General features: G+C 45.4%; 1 protein-coding gene across 5 annotated transcripts in view; it reads left to right on the top strand.

Moving 5' to 3' along the window:
* Nucleotides 1-20: 20 nt before the first annotated feature.
* Nucleotides 21-20112, top strand: part of Celf6 (CUGBP Elav-like family member 6) — a 36109-nt gene continuing 16017 nt past the window's right edge. For 3 of the 5 annotated variants that reach the window (XM_008836432.2, XM_008836431.2, XM_008836430.2), the window contains exons 1-3: nucleotides 21-282; nucleotides 3933-4015; nucleotides 14130-14178. In XM_008836432.2, coding sequence (XP_008834654.1) covers nucleotides 24-282; nucleotides 3933-4015; nucleotides 14130-14178 — 391 coding nt within the window. In that variant the 5' untranslated portion in view covers nucleotides 21-23. Of the gene's footprint in view, nucleotides 283-3932; nucleotides 4016-12314; nucleotides 12499-12730; nucleotides 13024-14129; nucleotides 14179-20112 lie in introns of those variants that run through there. The other 2 variants (XM_008836434.1, XM_008836433.2) reach the window with 2 other exon arrangements.

The following is a 20112-nucleotide window of genomic DNA, read 5'->3' as shown; positions in this document are numbered from 1 at the left end:
GGGAGGGCGGACTGGGCGGGGACATGGCCGCGGCGCCAGGAGGGTCTGCGCCGCCCGCCGGCCCCGGCCCACGCCTGGCTTTCAGCACCGCGGACAGCGGCGTCGGCATGAGCGGGCTGAACCCAGGTCCCGTGCCCATGAAGGACCACGACGCCATCAAGCTCTTCGTGGGGCAGATCCCGCGGGGTTTGGACGAGCAGGACCTCAAGCCACTGTTCGAGGAGTTCGGCCGCATCTACGAGCTGACGGTGCTGAAGGACCGGCTCACCGGCCTCCACAAAGGTGCGCGGGGGTCAGCCCAGCCCAGCCCAGTCCCAATCCAATTAGAGTGCAGCCCAGCCCAACCCTGGCCCCAACCGCAGCCCCAACCCTACCCCTACCTAGAGCCAGCTCGACTCCAGTTCATTACCTGCCCCACCTCAGCTCAGTCCTCTCTCCAGATCCCAGAGACCTGAACCCAGAATTTTCTGTGACACTCTCCTGGTTATCACTCTGGTTCCCTAAGATGTTCTTCACTCTAACCTCCAAACCCCTTTCCATCAGCTCCCAACCATCCTCACTTCCCAGCTAGACCTCCCCACCATCCCTCCCATCAGACACCCCAAACCCTGGAATTTGGAAACTTACTCTATCTTCCATCTCTTTAACACCCTATCTCCTGACCCCTAGCTTCATGCATTTCCTGTGTTCTCTGTCTGGTGCTACCCCACTCAGGCCTAACTGCTCACACACACCTTGGATTTGCACCCCTCCTTTTGGCCTCCAATTCCAGGCAACCCCCAGAACCTTCATTTGACTCCGGGTCTGCCAGTCTTAAACACTCCATACCAACTCTCCTCTCCTTCAGAATCCAGACTTGTCTAATACACACAATCCAATCCACCTGCCAGGAGACTCTCAGAACAAAATGCCCCCCTCATGCTTGACAATAACCCCAATATCTCATATGCTCCGCCAGAAGCCAATACTCTTTAGCACTTCTGATTTGAGTCCAGAATCCCTAACCTCACCTGGGAACTTCCACCTGCCTGTGTCCTCTTCATCTTAGGTATCCCCTTAGGTGAATCCACACTTTTAAATCTCTAATCCTCCTCCCTTCTGTGCTACTTTTCCCCTTCCCAATCCTCTTGGTGGCCTCCTGCTTTCTTTTCTTCACAGGCTGATCCTAGGTCAGAGCACTCTCAGGGTGGGTTAGGCTGGTGAAGAAGAGCGTGTGTGTCTGGGGGGTGGGGGGTGTCTTCTCAATGCCCTTCCTAGGAAGACAGAGGCACCATGGTCTTGTCCAGCTACCAGCCACACCCCTTTCTTCCTGTAGAGAAGGGAGGAGACTTGTTTACATGCAGAAAAGTCTATCCAGGCTGGGCTAGAATAAGAGCCAGAATCATATAATAATAATTTGAGGAGAAAAATTCTTATATCCTCATGCCACCACTATGCTGTGGCATCAGGATTTTGGTGGAAGGGTTACAGGCTATCTCCATGATCTTTCTAAGAGAGGAGTGGCAGGCCTTGGGTAGCTGCTACAGGTCCATTCCTAAGGCCTGAGCTGGCATCAGATGGATGCCTCTTTCCAAATGGGAGGCCCAGGGGCTTTCCTTGGCATAATGAGGTAGGGGCTTTGGTAAAATGCCCATAGAAAAGCTGGAGCATCTGAGTAGGGGGTGTATCTTCCACCCTTTGGGGTGAGGTTATATTAAGGGGCCATGAGGACAAGTTCACATCATACGAATTCCTTATAACACAGTCCAACTACCTGCCTGTCTTCCTGTCCATCCACTTATATCTTCAAGACACTTATTTCAGTGTGTAAGTATAAAGCTAATCTTCACAGGCTATCTGTACAATAAAGGAAACATGTAGAGTACCTTTAATTCTCATCAAACACCCAAACACCTAGAGTCTCTGAATTGTTTACTCATCTTCTCTTTCTTTCTCATTTAGTTCTAATTCTTTCTGATTTTCCTCCCACTCATCCATCCCTTAAGCCATGCTTCTCTATATTTCCATCCTTCCATCCTTCCACTCTCTAAGCCAGGCAGTCCACCTGGGTTTCTTTAAGTAGAATCTAGGCTCCTGAGCCTTTGAGAAAGCCCCCACCCTCGCCTTGTGTGTGGTCAGATGTTACAGCTTAGTGATAAAAAAACAACAGTGATATAAGTGAAACCTGGGATTTGGTGATTTATTCCCCAAACAATCTACACCTCTCCAAGGAAAGTGTTGTCGTTCAAGATATGGAGGGTCTCCAAGTCAACATCAATCCTTGCTCTCTCCCCAGCAACTATGATGTCTGAATGCTAGAGTGACTCATATTCCTTTTGATGGCTGGGTGTCTCTGGAGGCAACCACAGTTCTTTGAAAACAACCCTAGTCTGGGAATTAGAACATCTCAAACCCTTTCCTGTGACTGACACAATCTCTGAGCTTCAGTTAACCAGATTGATATGAGTTTATCCAGATGATCTCAATAGATAGTAGATAACCCACCCATGTTAAGGAGGCAGTTCCATAGAAGACACCAGAAAAAAAGTTCCCATTTGCTTTTCTAGTCTGATGAAGTCTAAGTGGAAAACTACACCAACTCTTAATGGCTTCCCATACCCACTTGCTTTTCCTTCAGTTTTTCTTCCTATGCTCCAAAGGCTCTTTTTCGAAAATGCCGATCTTATCATGTCACAACCATAGTTCAAATCCTTTACAGGCTCTCCATTGCTCTTAGGAAAAAGTTCAAAATCAATTGAGGCCTCTAAGTTTGTATGTAACCCAATTCCTGCATCTCTCACTAGCCACTCTGCCAGCATTCACAAGCCTCCACCCACACTAGCCTTGTATCATTTTCCTCAAAATACCACATTTTGGACTCAGTCTTCATGTGTTATTCCCTCTGTCTGAAATAATCACAACCATTCTCTTCACCTGGTTTTAAAGAAGTCAATATTTTTGAGGACTCAAATTATTATTATTATTATTATTATAATTACTGTAGATTGAACCTAGGGCCTCATGCATGCTAGGCAAGCACTCTATGATTGATTTATATTCCCAGCCCTCAAGCTCTTCTTGGAGACATTCCTCAACCCTTTGGACTTAGGTGTCCCTCATGACATCTAATTTCCTTGAGCTCCTCTCCATCTCCAGCACACCATAATGCTCTTCCATAATAAGTAAGTTTTAGATATTTTCTGAATGAATGAATGCTCAGTGAATGTTGGGAAGGAAGAGATGCCTACTTCAGTGTTTCCTAGCTGCCTACAGATTTCAAATTGGAACACAGAGTGGTAAAAGGCCTGACTCTAGCTCAACCCAGACTCCTTCCCTGCCCCATACCTGTTGATCCTTGTAGATGAGTCCAAGTTGTGTTACAAGTATCCCTTTTAGAGGCCATATCTTAACAGTCAAGGTCATTGGATGGAATGATTTACAGGAGGCCCTTAAACCTGAACCATCTCCCAAACCTCAAATCAATCCATCCCCCAACTTCAAACTTAGAAAGTGTTGGGAAGGAGCTGGCCTTCAATCCTCATCTTCTTTCTCCTGTCACTTGAAACTGAGTTGAGAAGAAACTAAGGCTGATTCTTGGAGGCTCCATGAGTCTATATCAAAAATAGATGAGGGAGTCTGGGCAAAGCTGCTCAGGGAGGTTTAATCCTGACAGGATTTATGGATGGAGTGGGGTGGGGAGCTATGGGATTGTATGAACATGTGACTGGGTGTGGATACATATGTTTCCTGGACAGAAGGCCAGGAGATAATGAGCCTGGGACATAGGCATGTCAAGATGCTCCCATCAGAGAAAGTGGGAGGCAGAGAAAGCTTCCCAGAACAGTGTTCTTGTTTAAGGGAGAATGATCCTAAGTTCGTCAATTTACTTGGGCCTTTCCAAGAATGTTTGGGGGTTTCAGGAAATTCCCTGAGCTAGCCTTCTTCCTCCTCAGGCTGTGCCTTCCTTACCTACTGCGCCCGGGACTCTGCTCTTAAGGCTCAGAGTGCACTACACGAACAGAAGACCCTGCCAGGGGTAAGTCCATGAGGGTTGGGGGGTGAGAATCACCTCCAACTGAGGACAAATGTCCTAGTGTGCATGCCAAAGCAGCATACAGGGTTGGGTTGGCACCAGCAGCGGAAAGAGTCATTTGCCTAGGAGAGGGTTTATGCATGCTCTGAATCACTCAAATCCTGTCCATACTCAGGCTTTTGGCTCAAGGAAATTAGCTCAAGACACTTGGGTCAAGTGTTCTACCCCATCTTTTAAAGGAGACATCAGTGTTGTGAACTAAGCTAGAATTTTTCTACCTTGGCTAAAATTGTGACTTCAGGCACTGTTTGTCAGTGCTGTGAACACATATGTAGTTACATGGGGGAAGAGGTCCTGCTGGGCTAGTATTCCATTTTCTCCAGTCCTGTAGTCCTTCATGTTACTTTTCTATGGTCTTCTTTTGGTAATACTTTTTTGGGATACCCTGATTCACCAAAATTGTCTTCGCTCCATATTATAAAACTGGCTAAAGTTATGAGAGACCGGATTATGCAGGCAGCCAGGCTTATAAACACTGATGACATCTGGTGTGGTCTTGGCTCATGGATGGTCACAGGCAAAGGCACAATAGGACCTACCACTCACGTGGTAGTGACAGGTTCTAGCATGGGTTGCCAAGAGCAAGCCATGCTTCCCGGCCTCATTTTCTCTTATCTGAAGGGTATTGAGTCTAGAAAAAGAGCACTATTCAAATGTCATGAATAGGCCAAATCTGGGACAATGTCCATTCTAGTCTTAAGAGGGTCATTGGCCTATCAGAAAGAGACCAGGATGGAATGAAGACAAAAAGACACAGAACATATCATGGGATGATATAATTCAAAGGAATTGGGGATATATAGCTGATGGAGAGAGAGTTTAGTGGGACTTTAATATGAAGGCATCAGGGAACTGGAGAGATGGCTCAACTGTTAAGAATACTGGTTGTTCTTACAGAAGACCCAGATTTGAATCCCAGCACCCACATGGCAGCTAACAACTGTCTGTAACTCCAGTTTCAGGGGATCTGATGCTCTCTTCTGTCTTCCGCTGGCATTGCATGACATGGGTGCACTTACATGCAGGCAATACATGCATACATATAAAGTAAAAATAATAAATAAAATACTAAAAGATTATGAAGGCATAAGGATATGATAATTAAAAATATAAGTTTTTTTGTTTTTGTTTTTGTTTTTTTTGCTGGGCATGGTGGTGCATGCCTTTAATCACAGCACTTGGAAGGCGGAAGCAGGTGGATCTCTGTGAGATGGAGACCAGCTGGGTCTACATTGTGAATTCTAGGCCAGCCAGTGCTACAGGGAGATCCTGTATCAAAAAAATACTGACGTTTTCAGTCTTACAGACCCATATTCGAATCTCTCCTATGCCACCTACTGATTCTATCTCCACATATGTTACTTAGACTCTTGAGCTTTGGTTTTCTCATCTTTAAGGAATGGGTTGTACTGACAGCCCAGCTCAATGGGCTATAGTGATAGAAACTGAGACTTAGTAAGTCTCTAAGCATGCCTGATGGGGTGATTGCCTTAAGCTTCTGAAGAGGAATTTGATTTTCTGTAGGTGGGGCCAGAGATCAAGACCAAGGTCAATGAGCATAAGAAACACCTATTTCAGCTTAATGTCAGGGAGCCAATTCTGTGAATTGGAGCTTTCTAGCAATGGAACAAGCTTTGCCAAAATCAAGATCAAGCTGTTGGTGGGATGTCACATCCTAGAGCTAATCTGAGTAACGGAAGCAATTTGAGCTTCACTCTTAGGGACTCAGTGCCAAGTAGCACCAACTCAGCACCATTGCCAGTCCTCTGAATGTAGGCTGTGGGGTCAGATAGACCTGGGCATGGATCCAGGCCCTGCCACCTGCCAGCTCTGTGATCCTGAGCAAGTCTAAAACCCAAGTTTCTTCATCTGTAAGACTGGACTCGTAGTCCAATGGGCTGTCATGTAAAGTGCACAGCACAATCTGACAGTAGAACATAAACACTCAGTAAGCACTAGCTGGTGGTAGTGGCAGCAGTACGAGAAGGCGCAGCATTTGTAGGAGTGGCAGTAGGAGCCATCATTCATCTAACCGTGGGAGCAAATGATTTCTGCTGCTAGAACAGTCAGCAAGACAAGCAGGAACCCGTGAGGGAAACGGCATGATAAAAACACAGAGATGGAAGAAATAGATGGGTGGGAAATGGGGTGAGCCCACGGGGGAGGAGCTGTGAGAGCTTGGGACAGACTGAGTACAGGATCCTACAGAGGTTTGCAGTTGAAGGGAAACTGAGCACTAGGCTCAGGGATTTTTTCACCCTGAAAACCAATGGGAGACTGAGAAAATTAAGATGAGCTTTGGGAGAAATGGCTTCTGAGTGAGCCCCAGCGTTAACCTAGGTGAGTGGTACCTGCAGGATTTTATGAAGATGATTGCTTCTGAGACAAGGGCTGGGAAGCCTTAGAGTCCTAGAAGGATTTCTTGGGGAGAAAAGCAAAATGATAATAACTAACAGTTATTGACACCAATATCCATGACATTTTACATGTTCCAAGTCATTTAGTTCTTTGTGAAGAAGGTATTGTTATTAGCACCCTCTCCCATTTTACAAATGAAGAAACTGAGTCTTAAAGTAAACTACCTAAGGTCATGTACTTATTAGTGAGACCAACTAAGCTTTGAGCCTAGTTAGTCTGGTCCCAGAACTCTATTCACTTAACTACTACACTACTATGTAAGCCAACTCGCTGGCAGATATGTGTCTTAGTTTCTGAAGAAGACGACAATTGGAAACGTCTACTCTCTTCCTCCCTTCCATCTGCAGGCCTCCAGCATGGTCTGGCTTCCTCTGATACTGCTAGGATTGGCTTTATTCACCCTCCTCAGCTTAACAAAGTGAAAATTAATATTTAATTATTCTCCTAAATGAAAATCAATGGCTGTGTCGGCTAGATCCAGCAATGTCCGTGCCATCAATCTTTCCTCTGAGCCTGCCAGGGACAGCAACAACTTAAGTTACCTGGACCCAGACTTGCCAGCACACAGAGAGGAACGGGTGCCCAGCTCTCTATAGAGAGCACTTGGTCCTGGGCATAGCTGCCACCTGCTGGAGAAAGAGGGATAAGACTTCAATCTGAGTTTCTGCTGGAATCTGGCAGGACTATCTGTCAATCAGGGATCAGGAAAAGCTGGGCGAACCCCTAAAGAACAAGCCTGCACCCTTAGGGGAAATGGCATAGGCTCTGCTGGAATAAGACCTCCCCTCAGCTCCCCTCCATTTTCCCCCATCAGTCTCTGTCACCTATTGAAGCTTGGCTATCTACTCAGGACTTCCTTCAAACTGCAGCCATCTGTCCCACCTGGCTCCCCTTTCCCGAAGCCCCTTCCCTCTGAAACTGCTACTATTTCTTTCAGCCTCACTTGAGGTTCCAGAATCTACCTGAAGAGACTGGGGCCCACTTTAGCCCTGCTTCAGGAGTGAAGAGGATGTTCCTATTGGTCTATCTCCCTGCCCATGACCTCCCTTCCTCCAAAAACTGAAGGAGGCAGACACAACCAAGTAGAGGGCTGTTCTTGCTTGTAAAATTGTGACCTGTGAAAAACAACTTGGACAGAGAGAGAAAATGGAAGTTAAATCTAGCTATACTTTACTGACCAAGCCATGAACATCAGAGCAGTATTGTGTCAGCTGAAAGAAAGGGCACTGATTTTTGTGTTTATCCCCATGTTTGGAGGCATGCCATCTTGCAATCTATAAAAAGGTACCATATTTGCTACCAGCCACTTGGTCAATGAGGCTTTGCCCTCCAGGAGCTTCCAGCCCAAAAGTAATTCACTGCACCCCATTAGAGTTACACCTGGGCATATAAAAGAGACATCAAGAGTTGGAGGAAGGATGGAGCTTTCAGAAAAAAAAAATGCTATCAGATAGTTTCTTAATATCTGAGGTTCTGTAACCCTAAAAGACCAAGATCACTTCTGAAATTCTGGAGATAATACAAGAACTGACAGGAAGATGTGCAGCAACGACGGCTGTGGTTGCAGATGACTAGAGAGTATTGTGTCACTGGGCATCAGGGGAGGCAGGAAACATATGTTCTGACACTCGGAGAGTCTTGAGCTTTATCAGGAGGTGTGCGATAAGAGGCCATTGGTGGATTTAAGAAGGAACTGAGCTAGGAATGGTGGCACACATGCCTTTAATCCCAGCACTTGGGAGGCAGAGACAGGCAGATCTCTGTAAGATTGAAGCCAGCCTGGTCTACATGGCGAGTTGCAGGCCAGACCAGCTGAGACTACAGGGAATCTTGTTTCGAAAAAAAAAAAAAGGAAGAAAGGGTAAAGGACTGATTTTCAAAGATTATTCTACAATGCTACAGTGTGAAGACTAAGCTGAAGAGGGAGCAACACTGGAGGATGGCCCTTTAGGACAATATCATTTGAGTGCAGGTGAAGAGTGATGCATGCTGCTTGGAGCTGGGATAGTGCAAGAATGGGGCGGAGAGGATGGACTCCGGAGTTAAGATATGCATATAGGCTGGGCCATGGTGGCACATACCCTTAATCCTAGCACTTAGGAGCCGAGACAAGCAGAACTCTATGAATTTCAGGCTAGCCTGATCTACACAGTGAGTTCCAGGTCAGCCAGGGCTGCATAGTGAGTCTCTCTCTTTCTTTCTCTCACTCTCTATATATACATATATATGTATATACATATATATATATTTATGCAGTGGATTGGATTAGGAGAGGTGAAGTAAAACAAAGTGCTAAAATTGGTGGTTTGCAGGTTTTTTTTTTAACTGCTCCATTCTCCTTTGACCTCATGACACCTCTCTCAAGACTCACCAATGGGCCCTCCTCCAGGGATAGAGACTACTGATAAACTCTCTTCCCATAGATTGGTGGGGATGCTGCTCCAAGCAGCGTGCATCACTGTTCACTTGCAATCAAATGAACAGAAGTCAGGACAAGGTGATGCTGAGTCCAAAGACAGGAGTTTTTAGACAAGTCAATCAGAGCATTGGGTTAGATCTTGATTTCTGCTTACTGGGTCAGAAGGTCCAGGGCCTTATGCACATCAGTGTTGCCTCTGACCTCCTTCATTCCACTGGCTGGGGTAGTTTATATCCTCTCTCTGACATTCTCTGCCTTGATTTCCCCTTCAAGGCCCTGAAGCTGACATGGGCCTGGAATCCACATGAGAAACTCTGGAAGGAACATGTACTCAGCCAAAGCAAGGGCTTACTTGAAGTCCCATGCCATGTTGTTGGCTGAGGAGTCAACACCCCTTTTCCTTACCTCACTCCCAGATTCCTCCCTGCTTATAGCAGGAACAAGGCCAGACAGGTTGCCTGGCAGCTCATATGAGCGATGTTCTTATCCAGCCACACATAGAGCACCTAAAGTTAAGGCATCCCTTGTGACCACTACTACTCTGTGGGGCTGAGGCTCAGGGCCTGGAAAGCACTACTGTCCTCAACTCTTTGCTCATCTGGGGCCTTCCATGTACCTTCAAACTCCCAAACAGTCTCTTCCCCCAATTCCTGAGCCATAAACCTGAGAGTGAGCCCATATTCCCTCCTTTCCCTTGGGCCCAAACCCAATAGAACTCTAGCTCTGTTCATTCTTCCTGACCATCTCTCGGGTCTATCCATTTCCTGCTATACTAGTTCAATCACTCTCACCCCTTGCATCATTCCTGCTTCTACTCACTCCCTCCCCAACCCTTTCTCTTCACTGTAACAGCTTATGGGCTTTATAAGATTAAACTGACCAGATAGGCACCCTCCACACACACTTTAAAAGTCCTTTCCTGGATTCTTATAGCATTTGAAATACAACTAAGTCAAGATCCTCAGAGACACTTTTCACAGCCTGTCCTGATCCGGCCCCTGCCTGCCTTTCAGTTTTACCTCTCACCAAAACAAACAAAAAACCACACACAGACACACACAGAGACACAGACACAGACATACACACACAGACACACAGACACACAGATACACACACACACACACACGCACGCACGCACGCACCCCAAAAGAGACAAACAAAACTTATTTTATCTAGTACACTTACTAAGATCTAGGCATTGTAATCTTCACTATAACCCTGAGACAGAGGATCATTATTTACCCCCACTCCCGCATTTCCTGTTTTTTGAGACTGGGTCTCTCTGTAGCCCCAGCTGGCCTGGAACTCACTTTGTAGACTAGGTTGGCCTCAATCTCACAGAGATCTACCTGCTTCTACCTCCCAAATTCTGGGATTAAAGGCATGCGCCACCCTGCCCAGCCCCCCTTTTATGAGTGGGGATACTGAGGTGCAAAAACCTTAGAGAAGTTCCCAGTGATGTAACCAAGATTTAAATACACATCTTTCTCAGAAGCAATTTGCTCCTCAGGTGCCAGAACCCATGTGTTTTCAGCTTGCAACTGCCTGTCCCTATTGTAGCCATCTTGAGTGGTCAGCTGCCAGCTCTACATCTTCCATTATCTCTACCTGGCCATTGACCCACCTGCAAAGCCCAGGTCAAATCTGCTCCTCATGAAGCATTTCCTGTGTCAGCCTCTCCAGCTGGAGCCAAGCCTCACTCATAACTCTTCACTTGGTGGTGTCCACAAGGCCCCAGGTACCTGGTGCTTCATTGTGTTCAGGCCTTAAGAATGGAGTCGAGGGCTGGGGAGATCTCAGTCAGTAAAGTGCTTGCCATGAAAGCATGGGGACCTGAATTTGGTCCCCCAGAACCTACTAAAAAGCCAAAGGTGGTGACACACCCTTGTAATTTCATAGCTAGGCAGAGATGGGAAAACCCTGGGCTTATATCTAGTATGGTCTAGCTGACTTGGTGAACTCCAGGTTCAGTGAGTGAGAGACCCTATCTGAAAAAAATAAGGTAGAGCGACTGAGGAAGATGCCTGATGTCAACTCCAGCCTTCTCACTCATGTACACGCATGTGCACATACATGAACACAGGTATATACACACACACACACACACAATGGACTTGAGCAGCACATGATGGTACTTTATCACCCAGAATTCAGGAAGCCAAGGCAGAAGGATCATGAGTTTGAGGCCAGTTGGGTATAATGGCCCATGCCTTTAATCCCTGCACTTGGGAAACAGAGACAGATAGATCTTTGTGAGTTCTAGGCCAGCCAGGAGTATATACTGAGACCCTGGTTTGAAAATAATTAAAGTAAATATTAAAAAATTTAAAAATGAGTTTGAGGCCAGCCATAACTACATAGTGAGACTCTCTGTTAAAAACAAAAATACGCCTGGGCATGGTGGCACACACCCTAGTACCATTACTTGGGAGGCAAAGGCAGGGAGAGCTCTGTGAGAACCAAACCAATCTGGTCTACATAGTGAGTTCCAGGCCAGCTGGGGATACAGGGAGACCTCATCTCAAAAAAACAAAACAAAACAAAAAACAGCAACAAAGAAAAACCATGGAGTTGAAAGTACAATGCAAAAGCCATGAACTTTACTATCAGACAGACTAGGCAGACATGGAGCAAATCCTAGCTTATCCTAGCAAGTGATTTCATCTCAGCTTTTCTCATCCATAATATGGGGGCAGTAGTATTGCCTTGCCCAGTAGTTAGAAGGATTTGGAAACAATGTATATAAAGTGTCTCAGGAAGGGCCTATCACCTGGTGGCCTCTCAGGAAGTGGTGGGCCTTATGTTTTCCTCTGGGAGCCTATAAGGAGAGGGTCCCCATCTAAGCCATCACTGGAGCTCATCACAGAGTTCAGGAAATGTTATCAGTATGTGGAAATGGTAGAGGTGTAGACTTCCAGCTCTGACAGGCCTAAGCTGGAAGTCCTGTGTACTACCCAGTATCCACCTTCCATCAGAAGGTAGCAGAGTGGTTGGGAGGAGGGAAAAGGGCGTCCCCCTAGAGCACTAATGAACACCATCTCCCAGGAAACCTAGCCAGGGAGCTACCATGGAAACTGCTGCTGTCACATGCTCTCGTCACTCCAGAGAAAAATTCTTACGATCTATTTAAGAGCTAATAAAATAATGATGGTTTTGCTCACCCGCACTGACCCCTAGCTCAGCCCTCTGCCCCTCTCCTTCTACCAGGCTCTCCCTGCTCCCCCTGCACCTGCTTCCTGACCTGTCACCCTCTCCTTTCCCATCCCCACCAGTAATTCTTTCTTTGACCTTTCTAGGCCTGTCTCTTACTTTCTCTCGTCATTTCTGTCTTGCTGTTTTCTTCATCTCTCCCTGTGTCTCTCCTTTCCATGGCTCTGTCTCTTGGTTTCTCCTCTACACTCACAGGTGGCCATGCCCAGGGACGGGTCCTGTCTTCCTGGTCCCTGGTCCAGGCCAGTCCAGACCTGTCCAGCTCGCCCTGATCTGCTTGGATTGATCTGGCATCCCCTCTAGACTGCAACCTGAGTCCTGTCGGTGTCTCGGCCCCTTCCCACAGCCTGGTACACTGCAAGTGCTCCACCACCAGAGGGTGGGTGTGTCAGAGCCCTGGGTGGGAGGGGGGATTATGCTGGTTCTGACTTGGCCTGTTTTCCTTTCCTTTCCTTCTTCTTCTTCTTTAAAAAAAATTAAAAAAAAAAAAAAAACAAGTTCTCCCCACCCCTCCTACCCCCAAATTTGATCCAAAGAAATTGCTCAACTGTGACTGCCAGGGTGTTACCATGGTTACTGGGTAGCACTTGTGGCTATGGTAACAGGAAGCTGCCTGTTGTCTCGGCAACGAGCACATTGGAAGGGATGGAATGGCCCCTGATTGGTGCAGAAGCAGTGCGTTTCCTGAGGGGAGGGGGTCAGATCATCACCTTCTCAGGCCAGATGGGCATCAGTACCCCTTCCTCCACGAACAGGAAGGCGGCTGTTCCTTCCTCCCGGCACTCAGCTGTCTGCCCCCCAACAACAATTCCTCACATCCCACGCACCCAGCTCTTGGCAGTTTACCAAGACCTTTTGCATCCCCATTACCTCATATGATCCCCACAACACCTATGAGAGGAAGGTGAGATGGGGATTCAATCATGAATTCACTCAGGGCGGTTGGGGGATGGGAAGGTGGGGGTATATATTAAAATCACCTAGGAGCTTTTTCAGATTATACAATTCCCCCAACCTTAAGAATCTAATATGGGTCCCACGTTTGATCAGGGAACCCTTGAATTAAAAGATGAAGCTGGTTGGAGGAGGGAAGGGTTGGAGGGAAAAGTCAAGTTGCTTTCCAGGATTATAGCTTGAGTGACTGGGAGGTTCGAGTTTGGGTGAAAAGAGCTTGGGTTTGGGTGTGTTGAGTGGAGAGTGTTAGTGGGCCTTTCCAGTCAGGATGCCCAGTGAGCAGCTGGAAACATGGGTCTGAGACTCAGGAGAGAATGTGGGCTGGAGAGGCAGAGGTCTGAGTCATCCCTGTGTGGACAGCTGCTGAGGCTGTGGGTGTGGGTGAAGCGATCCAGGAAGAATAAGAGCAAGATGAGCAGGGGTGAAGATGGTGCCCTAGAGAACGCCAACGTTCCTGGGGAAAGGGGCATTTAGAAGGGGCTGGAAGGGGTGAGTGTGGAGACTGCGGTGGCACAGAAACTTAGGAATGTTTTCCCAAATTAGTGAATTGAATTTGAGAGACAATGGTTTACTTAAAAATCATACAACCATGAAATGGTAGAATTGAGGGTACATAGCACTAAGTCTGAGTCCCAGATTGTTTAATCTAAATAACACATAGCATTATATTCTCAGTTTTAGACATAAACCACAAATGTGCTATATCAATTATACCCTCCTACCCAATTTCTCTCACTCAAAGCCTTTGCATAAGTCCAAGAGCCTGAGAAATGGGCCACCACGTGGCCCCACCCAGAATCCAAGACAGAAGAATCTCTTTAGCCACTGCATCCTCCCTGTGTTTGCCACTGAGCTTCCTGCCACCCAGCCCTTCAGGTTCCAGCACTTTCTAAACTCCTGGGACTAAAATAGGAATCTTCTCCCAGTGGGAGAAGAGGGGTTGCAGAGTGCAAAGAGGCTGGGGCTCAGATCCTGGGGAACTCAGTGGGGAGAAGGAGCAGGGCCCAGGGACAAGGCAGTCATGCTGAATAAGTGTGTTGATCCCATGTCTTTCAGATGAATCGTCCAATCCAAGTGAAGCCAGCTGCCAGTGAAGGCCGAGGAGGTAACTTCCCTGTCTGATAAAACCTCAGAGTGGTACCTATGTAGGGGATGAGTAGGCCCACTCCTGGGGTTAGTCTAGCCAAGGCTTATAACTGAACTCATCCTAGTTCAGGTGGACCAGTGGAGTCCAGAGTTGTGCATCATAAGAAACAGCTCAGTTACCCCAATTCAGATTGAGGAGTAATGGGGTTCTGGGGAGTCTAGACCCTGAAGAGCCAGAAAGAACAGAGCAGAGGACGGAAGCCCTTGCCACCTTACTCCTAGGCAGTGGCCATTTCTACTTGCTAGATAGGATTTACAGGCGCATATAAAGAATCAGGCTGGCGTATTCTCCTTTTCCAGATTCTTCTGGATTCACAGAGGAGGCAACTCCTTCCTTTACTGTAATTGCCTGAGTAATCACAGTAGAAGATAAAACTGACATGACAGGCATTGTGAGCCATAGTAAGGAACTTGGCTGTATGCTAAGGATCACTGAAAGTCTGTAGAAGTTTCTTAGCTGTGGTTTCCTGGTGGAGAGACTGCTGTTTCTTAAAAACAGGAGTGGTAGGGAGCTTTCTAACAAACAGCTGGATTCTGGCCAGCTTCCTTGTTAGAAAAGCAATGCTGGCTTCTTGAATCAGTTGTTGGTGTCTTTTAAGCCCTGGGGTCTTAGATTATTCTAGGATATCTGCCTACTGTCCTTCCTTGATGTCAGCTGACTCTCTCCCTGCTTATCTACTCAAGATCAGCCTTTGCTTTGCTAGGTGAGAGAATATTCAGATCTAGGAGAGAATGGAACCCAATTGATAGAGACATATCTTGACCCCCAACTCTTCATGTCCTCTCAATGTCAACATTCATAGGGGGGTTTTGGTGGCTTCAGGGTTCCAATAACTACTCCTTTATCCTTTTAGATTCTCTGGCCTTTGTCTTTGATTCCTGATCTCTAGTCAAGATATTATCATCCCTACACTGCCTTGGAGAGATAGTTCCAAGTTTCCTTCCTCTTTTTCACGCAGGTCCTCCTTTTCAATCTTTCTTTCCAGACAAATTTTCTGATGTTCCAGACTGCATACAAAACATGTTCCAAGAATTTCTGCTTCTTGATAAGCTCTATTAGGCATCAAGACCATTTTTGGCTATATTTTAAACCTTTTCCAGCTCACAAATGAGTCACCCATGAGCACATGAGTGAACTGAGACGCAAATAGACCACCCAACCAGCATGCTCTGAGATCTCCAATGAGGAAAACGGGTGTGAGCAAGACAGACATAGTCTCACAGATTCCTGAGGTTGTGGGGAATTATGGAAAAGTAAACAAGGGGCCACTATTCAGGGTGACCAGTGCTTCTCAAGGGACAGTCCAGGAGGGAATTATGGGTACACAAATAAGGAATAACTAACCCATTCTGGGACATCAAGATGAGTCCCAGAGGCAGTAATATTTAAGGCGAGACTTCAAAGGGTAACAGAAAGAAGTCAGCTAGAAAAAGGAGAGGGAGCATATATCTCAGGCAGAGAGAGCTTGCTTAAAGCTCTCAGAGCTCAGCAGAGCACAGGCATCTTCTGTAGGGCAGGTCTACATGCTCAGGCACTCCTGTTATGTAGAACCCTGTACATCTCATCAGCGTTTAGGTTGGCTGCATGAAGGGGGCCTCCGTATCCAGGGATGATTCTGCTTGGTCTGGTGTTATCATTTTCTTCTTTTAGTACAGGTTTTTCAGGTATCACATCACTGACAAATTCTATACATGTAGCATCTCACCTGTACACCTGTTCACATTCAGAGCATTTCAGGGGCAGAAAAAGCACATCTAGCTGAAAAGAGGGCTGAATTCATAACTTCGGAAGTTTTGTACTACACAGATTTTTCTTGACAGGTGATGACTTTCAAGGAGTATGCATGCCAAATGCATCTTTGAATAATTCTTGCAGATTTGCATGACCGTATTGCTCAGTAACTCCCTGCTCCATATTCAAGAGAGGGGCATATGTATTAAACCTTGCATGACAGTTGGGCCTTTATATTTTCTTTACTAACTGATCTGTGTTATAAACTCTTGTTACTAATTAAAATGTGTTGCTTTTCTTCAGGACTATTACATATCTCTTCTAGATTAAAAATTATTTATATGTGTGTATATGCACATGTGTGTGGGGGTGCCCTCAGAGGCCAGAAGAGGGTGTTGGATCCCTTGGAGCTAGAGTTATAAACATATGTGAGCTGCTCAGTGTGGGTGCTGGCATCCCAACTCTGATCATCTGATAGAGCAGTAAGCTCTCTTAACCACTGAGCATCTCTCTAAAGTGAGTTTGACAGTGCTGAATTTTATGTTTGAGAAACAAGTTTTAAAGATGATATTGAATTTCCTGCACCAGAAATGCAGTAAATGATACTAATATGAGACACTCTGTCCCATTTAAGTCTTATGTCTGTGACCACAAACATTCTATAAACCTAGTCACACCTGTTCTTGTATTTTAAGCCAGTGAGCCTACATATATTTATTATTCCTTAACTTGAAGCCCTTAGTTTACAGTTGATTAATAATGGTTTCTGTATCTGAAAAGGACACTCGTATCAATGAAACCTTAAAAGATATCAAGGCTGTTGATGCTTGTAATCCCAGCACTTTGGAGGAGAATTGTCATGAGTTTTAAGTCAGCCTGGGCTATATAGTGAGTTCCAGCCAGCCTGGATTATAGTGTGAGACCCTGTTTCAAAAAACATAAAATAAAATAAAAATTAAAGATATCGGGACCAGAAAGCTAGCTCAATAGGTAAAGGCACTTGCTGTGAAGCCTCATGCTTGAGTTCAATCCCTGGGTCCCACATGGTGGAAGAAGAGAACTGAATTCCACAAGTTGTCCTCTGACCTCTATATACATGTCATGGCATGTGCACACATGCATATACATACACACTAAATAAAATGTAATTATTAAAAAGTGATAACAAAGCAAATGTAATCATCCAAAATCCTATCATTTTCTCCTGGAAGGGATTATTATTATTTTTCTCCTCATTAAACAGGGATCACAAAATATTTTCAGGTGCCCAGGTAGGTAACCCTAAGTGAATAAGAGTATTATGACATAATAAAAAAGTTACAATCTAAATTATTAAAATGGGAACTGCTTCAGTTTTTATTTGGTGCACTAGCATTGTGAGAGCCCAAACAAATCTATCTGGTTGACTTCTTTGGGCCCCTAAGTGGCAGTTATCTCCCACCATCCATAAAGAAATAGTTTATCTTGCCTTTTACCAAAAATAGCTACTTTATGTTTTGTCTCTTGAATTTTGATGCCAATGCAAAGTATTCTTACATTTAATCAATAAACATGAGGTTTGTGGTAGAAATAACCAACATATAGTACACACTATATGTTGTACTTTTAGATGTTATCAGTAATCTCTCCCTCTCTCTACAGTAATCTGTGTGTGTGTGTGCGTGTGTGCGTGTGTGCATGCGTGTGTGCGTGCAGGTATGCATGCATGTGTGTGGGCATGCATGTGGAGACCAGAGGTCAACTTCTGGTGTCATTCCTCAGGCTTTGTCCATCTTTGAGGTTATTTTTATTTTTGGTTTGTTTATTTCTTTGTTTTTTGAGAAAAGGTCTCCTTGTATCCCCAGCTGTCCTGGAACAGGACATTATGTAGACCAGGCTGGCTTTGATCTCACAGAAATCTGCCTGCCCCTGCACCCAGAGTGCTAGGAATAACGGTGTGTGCCACTATATCCAGCCTCATCTTGTTTATTTTGTTTTTTGTTTGTTTTGTTTTGTTTTCGTTTTAGACAGACTCTCACTGGGACCTGAGCCCATCCCCTCTATCCCATCAGGCTAGGCTGACTGCCTAGTGAATCCCAAGGATTCTTCTGTTGCTACCTCCCCAGCACTGGGCTTACAATCACATACCACCATGCCTGACTTTACATAGGGATTGAACTCAGGTCTTCATGTGTACACAGGAAGTACTTTACTGACTGAGCCATCTCTCCAGCTCAATACTTGGAATTTCAATGCCTATAATGTAATAACAATAGCAATACAGCAGTATCTGCATAATGGAAGATGCCAGGCTCCTCTTCTTCCATAGTTGTCCCCTGCAGCCTTGGTGGCATTTTTCTCAAAAATGCATCCACGTCTTCATAGTGTACATTATCTTAGTGTATCCTGCCCAGTTCCTAGAAATTCTGCAGCTAAGTTCCATGCTATTTGCATAGTCCTCTACTTCACATCAAGTGTCAGTTGTACATTGAACAGTAGATGATTAAAGGCAAATGAGCCTGGTTTCCCAGAAAGAGACTATCTCCTATCACACTGATGAGATCTAGTTCTACATTATACATACATGGTATCAAAAACTTTTATTCCACAAACCTGGTGTCTTCACCAGTGCGTGCAACTACTTCAGCTGGATTCAGCAAACTATTGCTGTCATTTACACATTTTAAAAAATTTGTTTTTATTGAATTTTTGTGTATTTCATACAGAACATCTCAAACAATCTTAATCATCTTTATACCCCCATCACCACTGGCACCCTCCCATACCCCCCACTGGAGCCCATATACTCTGTCATCCCTGTTAAGGCCCACTGTGTTGTCAGTGTCCCCAGACATTCCTCAGTGCAAGTCCACCCACTGAGGTCTATCTAGTCAGCCTGTCTAGAGTCCCTTGTTTTAAGAATATCAGCTCTTCTTTACCTGGCAGCAATCAGTTGCCAATATTTCTTCAGATAAGATTGGTGTCTGCTGTTCATTTTCCCAATTCTGTACTGGGTTTTTGTCTCCCTAAGTTTGCATGGGACTTGTATATGCTGACACCATTGCCATAGAATCATATGAGCAGGTTCTCAGGAGCTTGTTTGTAGGACTCTGTTTCCATATGGTCGTGCACCTCCTCCCTGGCTCTTAGAATCTTTCTGTCCCCTCTTCCTCAATGGTCCCTGAGCCTTGGGTGGGTGAAATTTAATAAAGGAGTCCTGTCTAAGGACCAGCATTCAGCAGACTCTTGATCGCTATGCTTTGGCCATTTGTGACCTTTTGTGTTCCTGGCCCTCTGCTACGTGAGGGAGCTTCATTAATGAGAACTGAGAGATTCATTAGTGTCTTCTTTACCCCTGTTTTATGTTCCATGAGGCTTAAGTGTAGAGGTTGCATTATAGATGTGTCACTTAGGCTTTGGTAGTTCACAATGTCCATGTGTGACCAGTTGTGGTACTTGGCAGTAGTCTCTGGTGCAAAATGAGCATCTTTGATGAGTGGTGACTGGGCTATTTGTCTGTAAATATAAGGACACATATTTTTATCTCTTCATCAACCACACACAAAAAACTTTTCCTCCAACATTTGGATTTATTCTCAAGTGAGCATTCAAATGTTTGCCTAAACCAGGCACATATGCCACTAGTCCCAGGTACCTGGGAAACTGAGAATAAGGAAATCACTTGAGTTAAGAGTTTGAGACTAGCCTTGGCAACATAGCAAAACCCCATCTTAATAAATAAGTGCATAAAGTTTCTTGGAATGAAAATCCAAGGTTCATGTATTTTGGAATGTAAAATGTTCAAATGTTAATCTGAAGTCAGAGGTCGGGGTCCCCAAGTCCCCCAGACAATGGTAACTGAACAAATTGGTCTCAGTTGTTGTGTAGCATGAGGACTGCTATGGGTTTTTCTTTTTTAAAAAAATGTTTTAGTTTTATGTGTATGAGTGTTCTGCCTGCACATATGTAAGTCACCGGCTCATGAAGTGCACATGGGGGACAAAAGAGGGCATCAGATACCCTGGAACTGGAGTTATGGACAGTTGTTAGCCGCCATGTGGGTGCTGGGAATTGAACCTGGGTCTTCTGTAAGAACAGTCAGTGTTCTTAACTGCTAAGCCATCTCTCCAGCCCCCAATTTTTCTTACCCTATATTATCTCTACTTTGAAAAAACTAATAAT

Source organism: Nannospalax galili, unplaced genomic scaffold (genome assembly GCF_000622305.1).
Source record: "Nannospalax galili isolate Female #2095 unplaced genomic scaffold, S.galili_v1.0 scaffold54, whole genome shotgun sequence".
Lineage (NCBI taxonomy): Eukaryota > Metazoa > Chordata > Mammalia > Rodentia > Spalacidae > Nannospalax > Nannospalax galili.
This window is presented reverse-complemented; position numbering and strand designations above follow the sequence as displayed.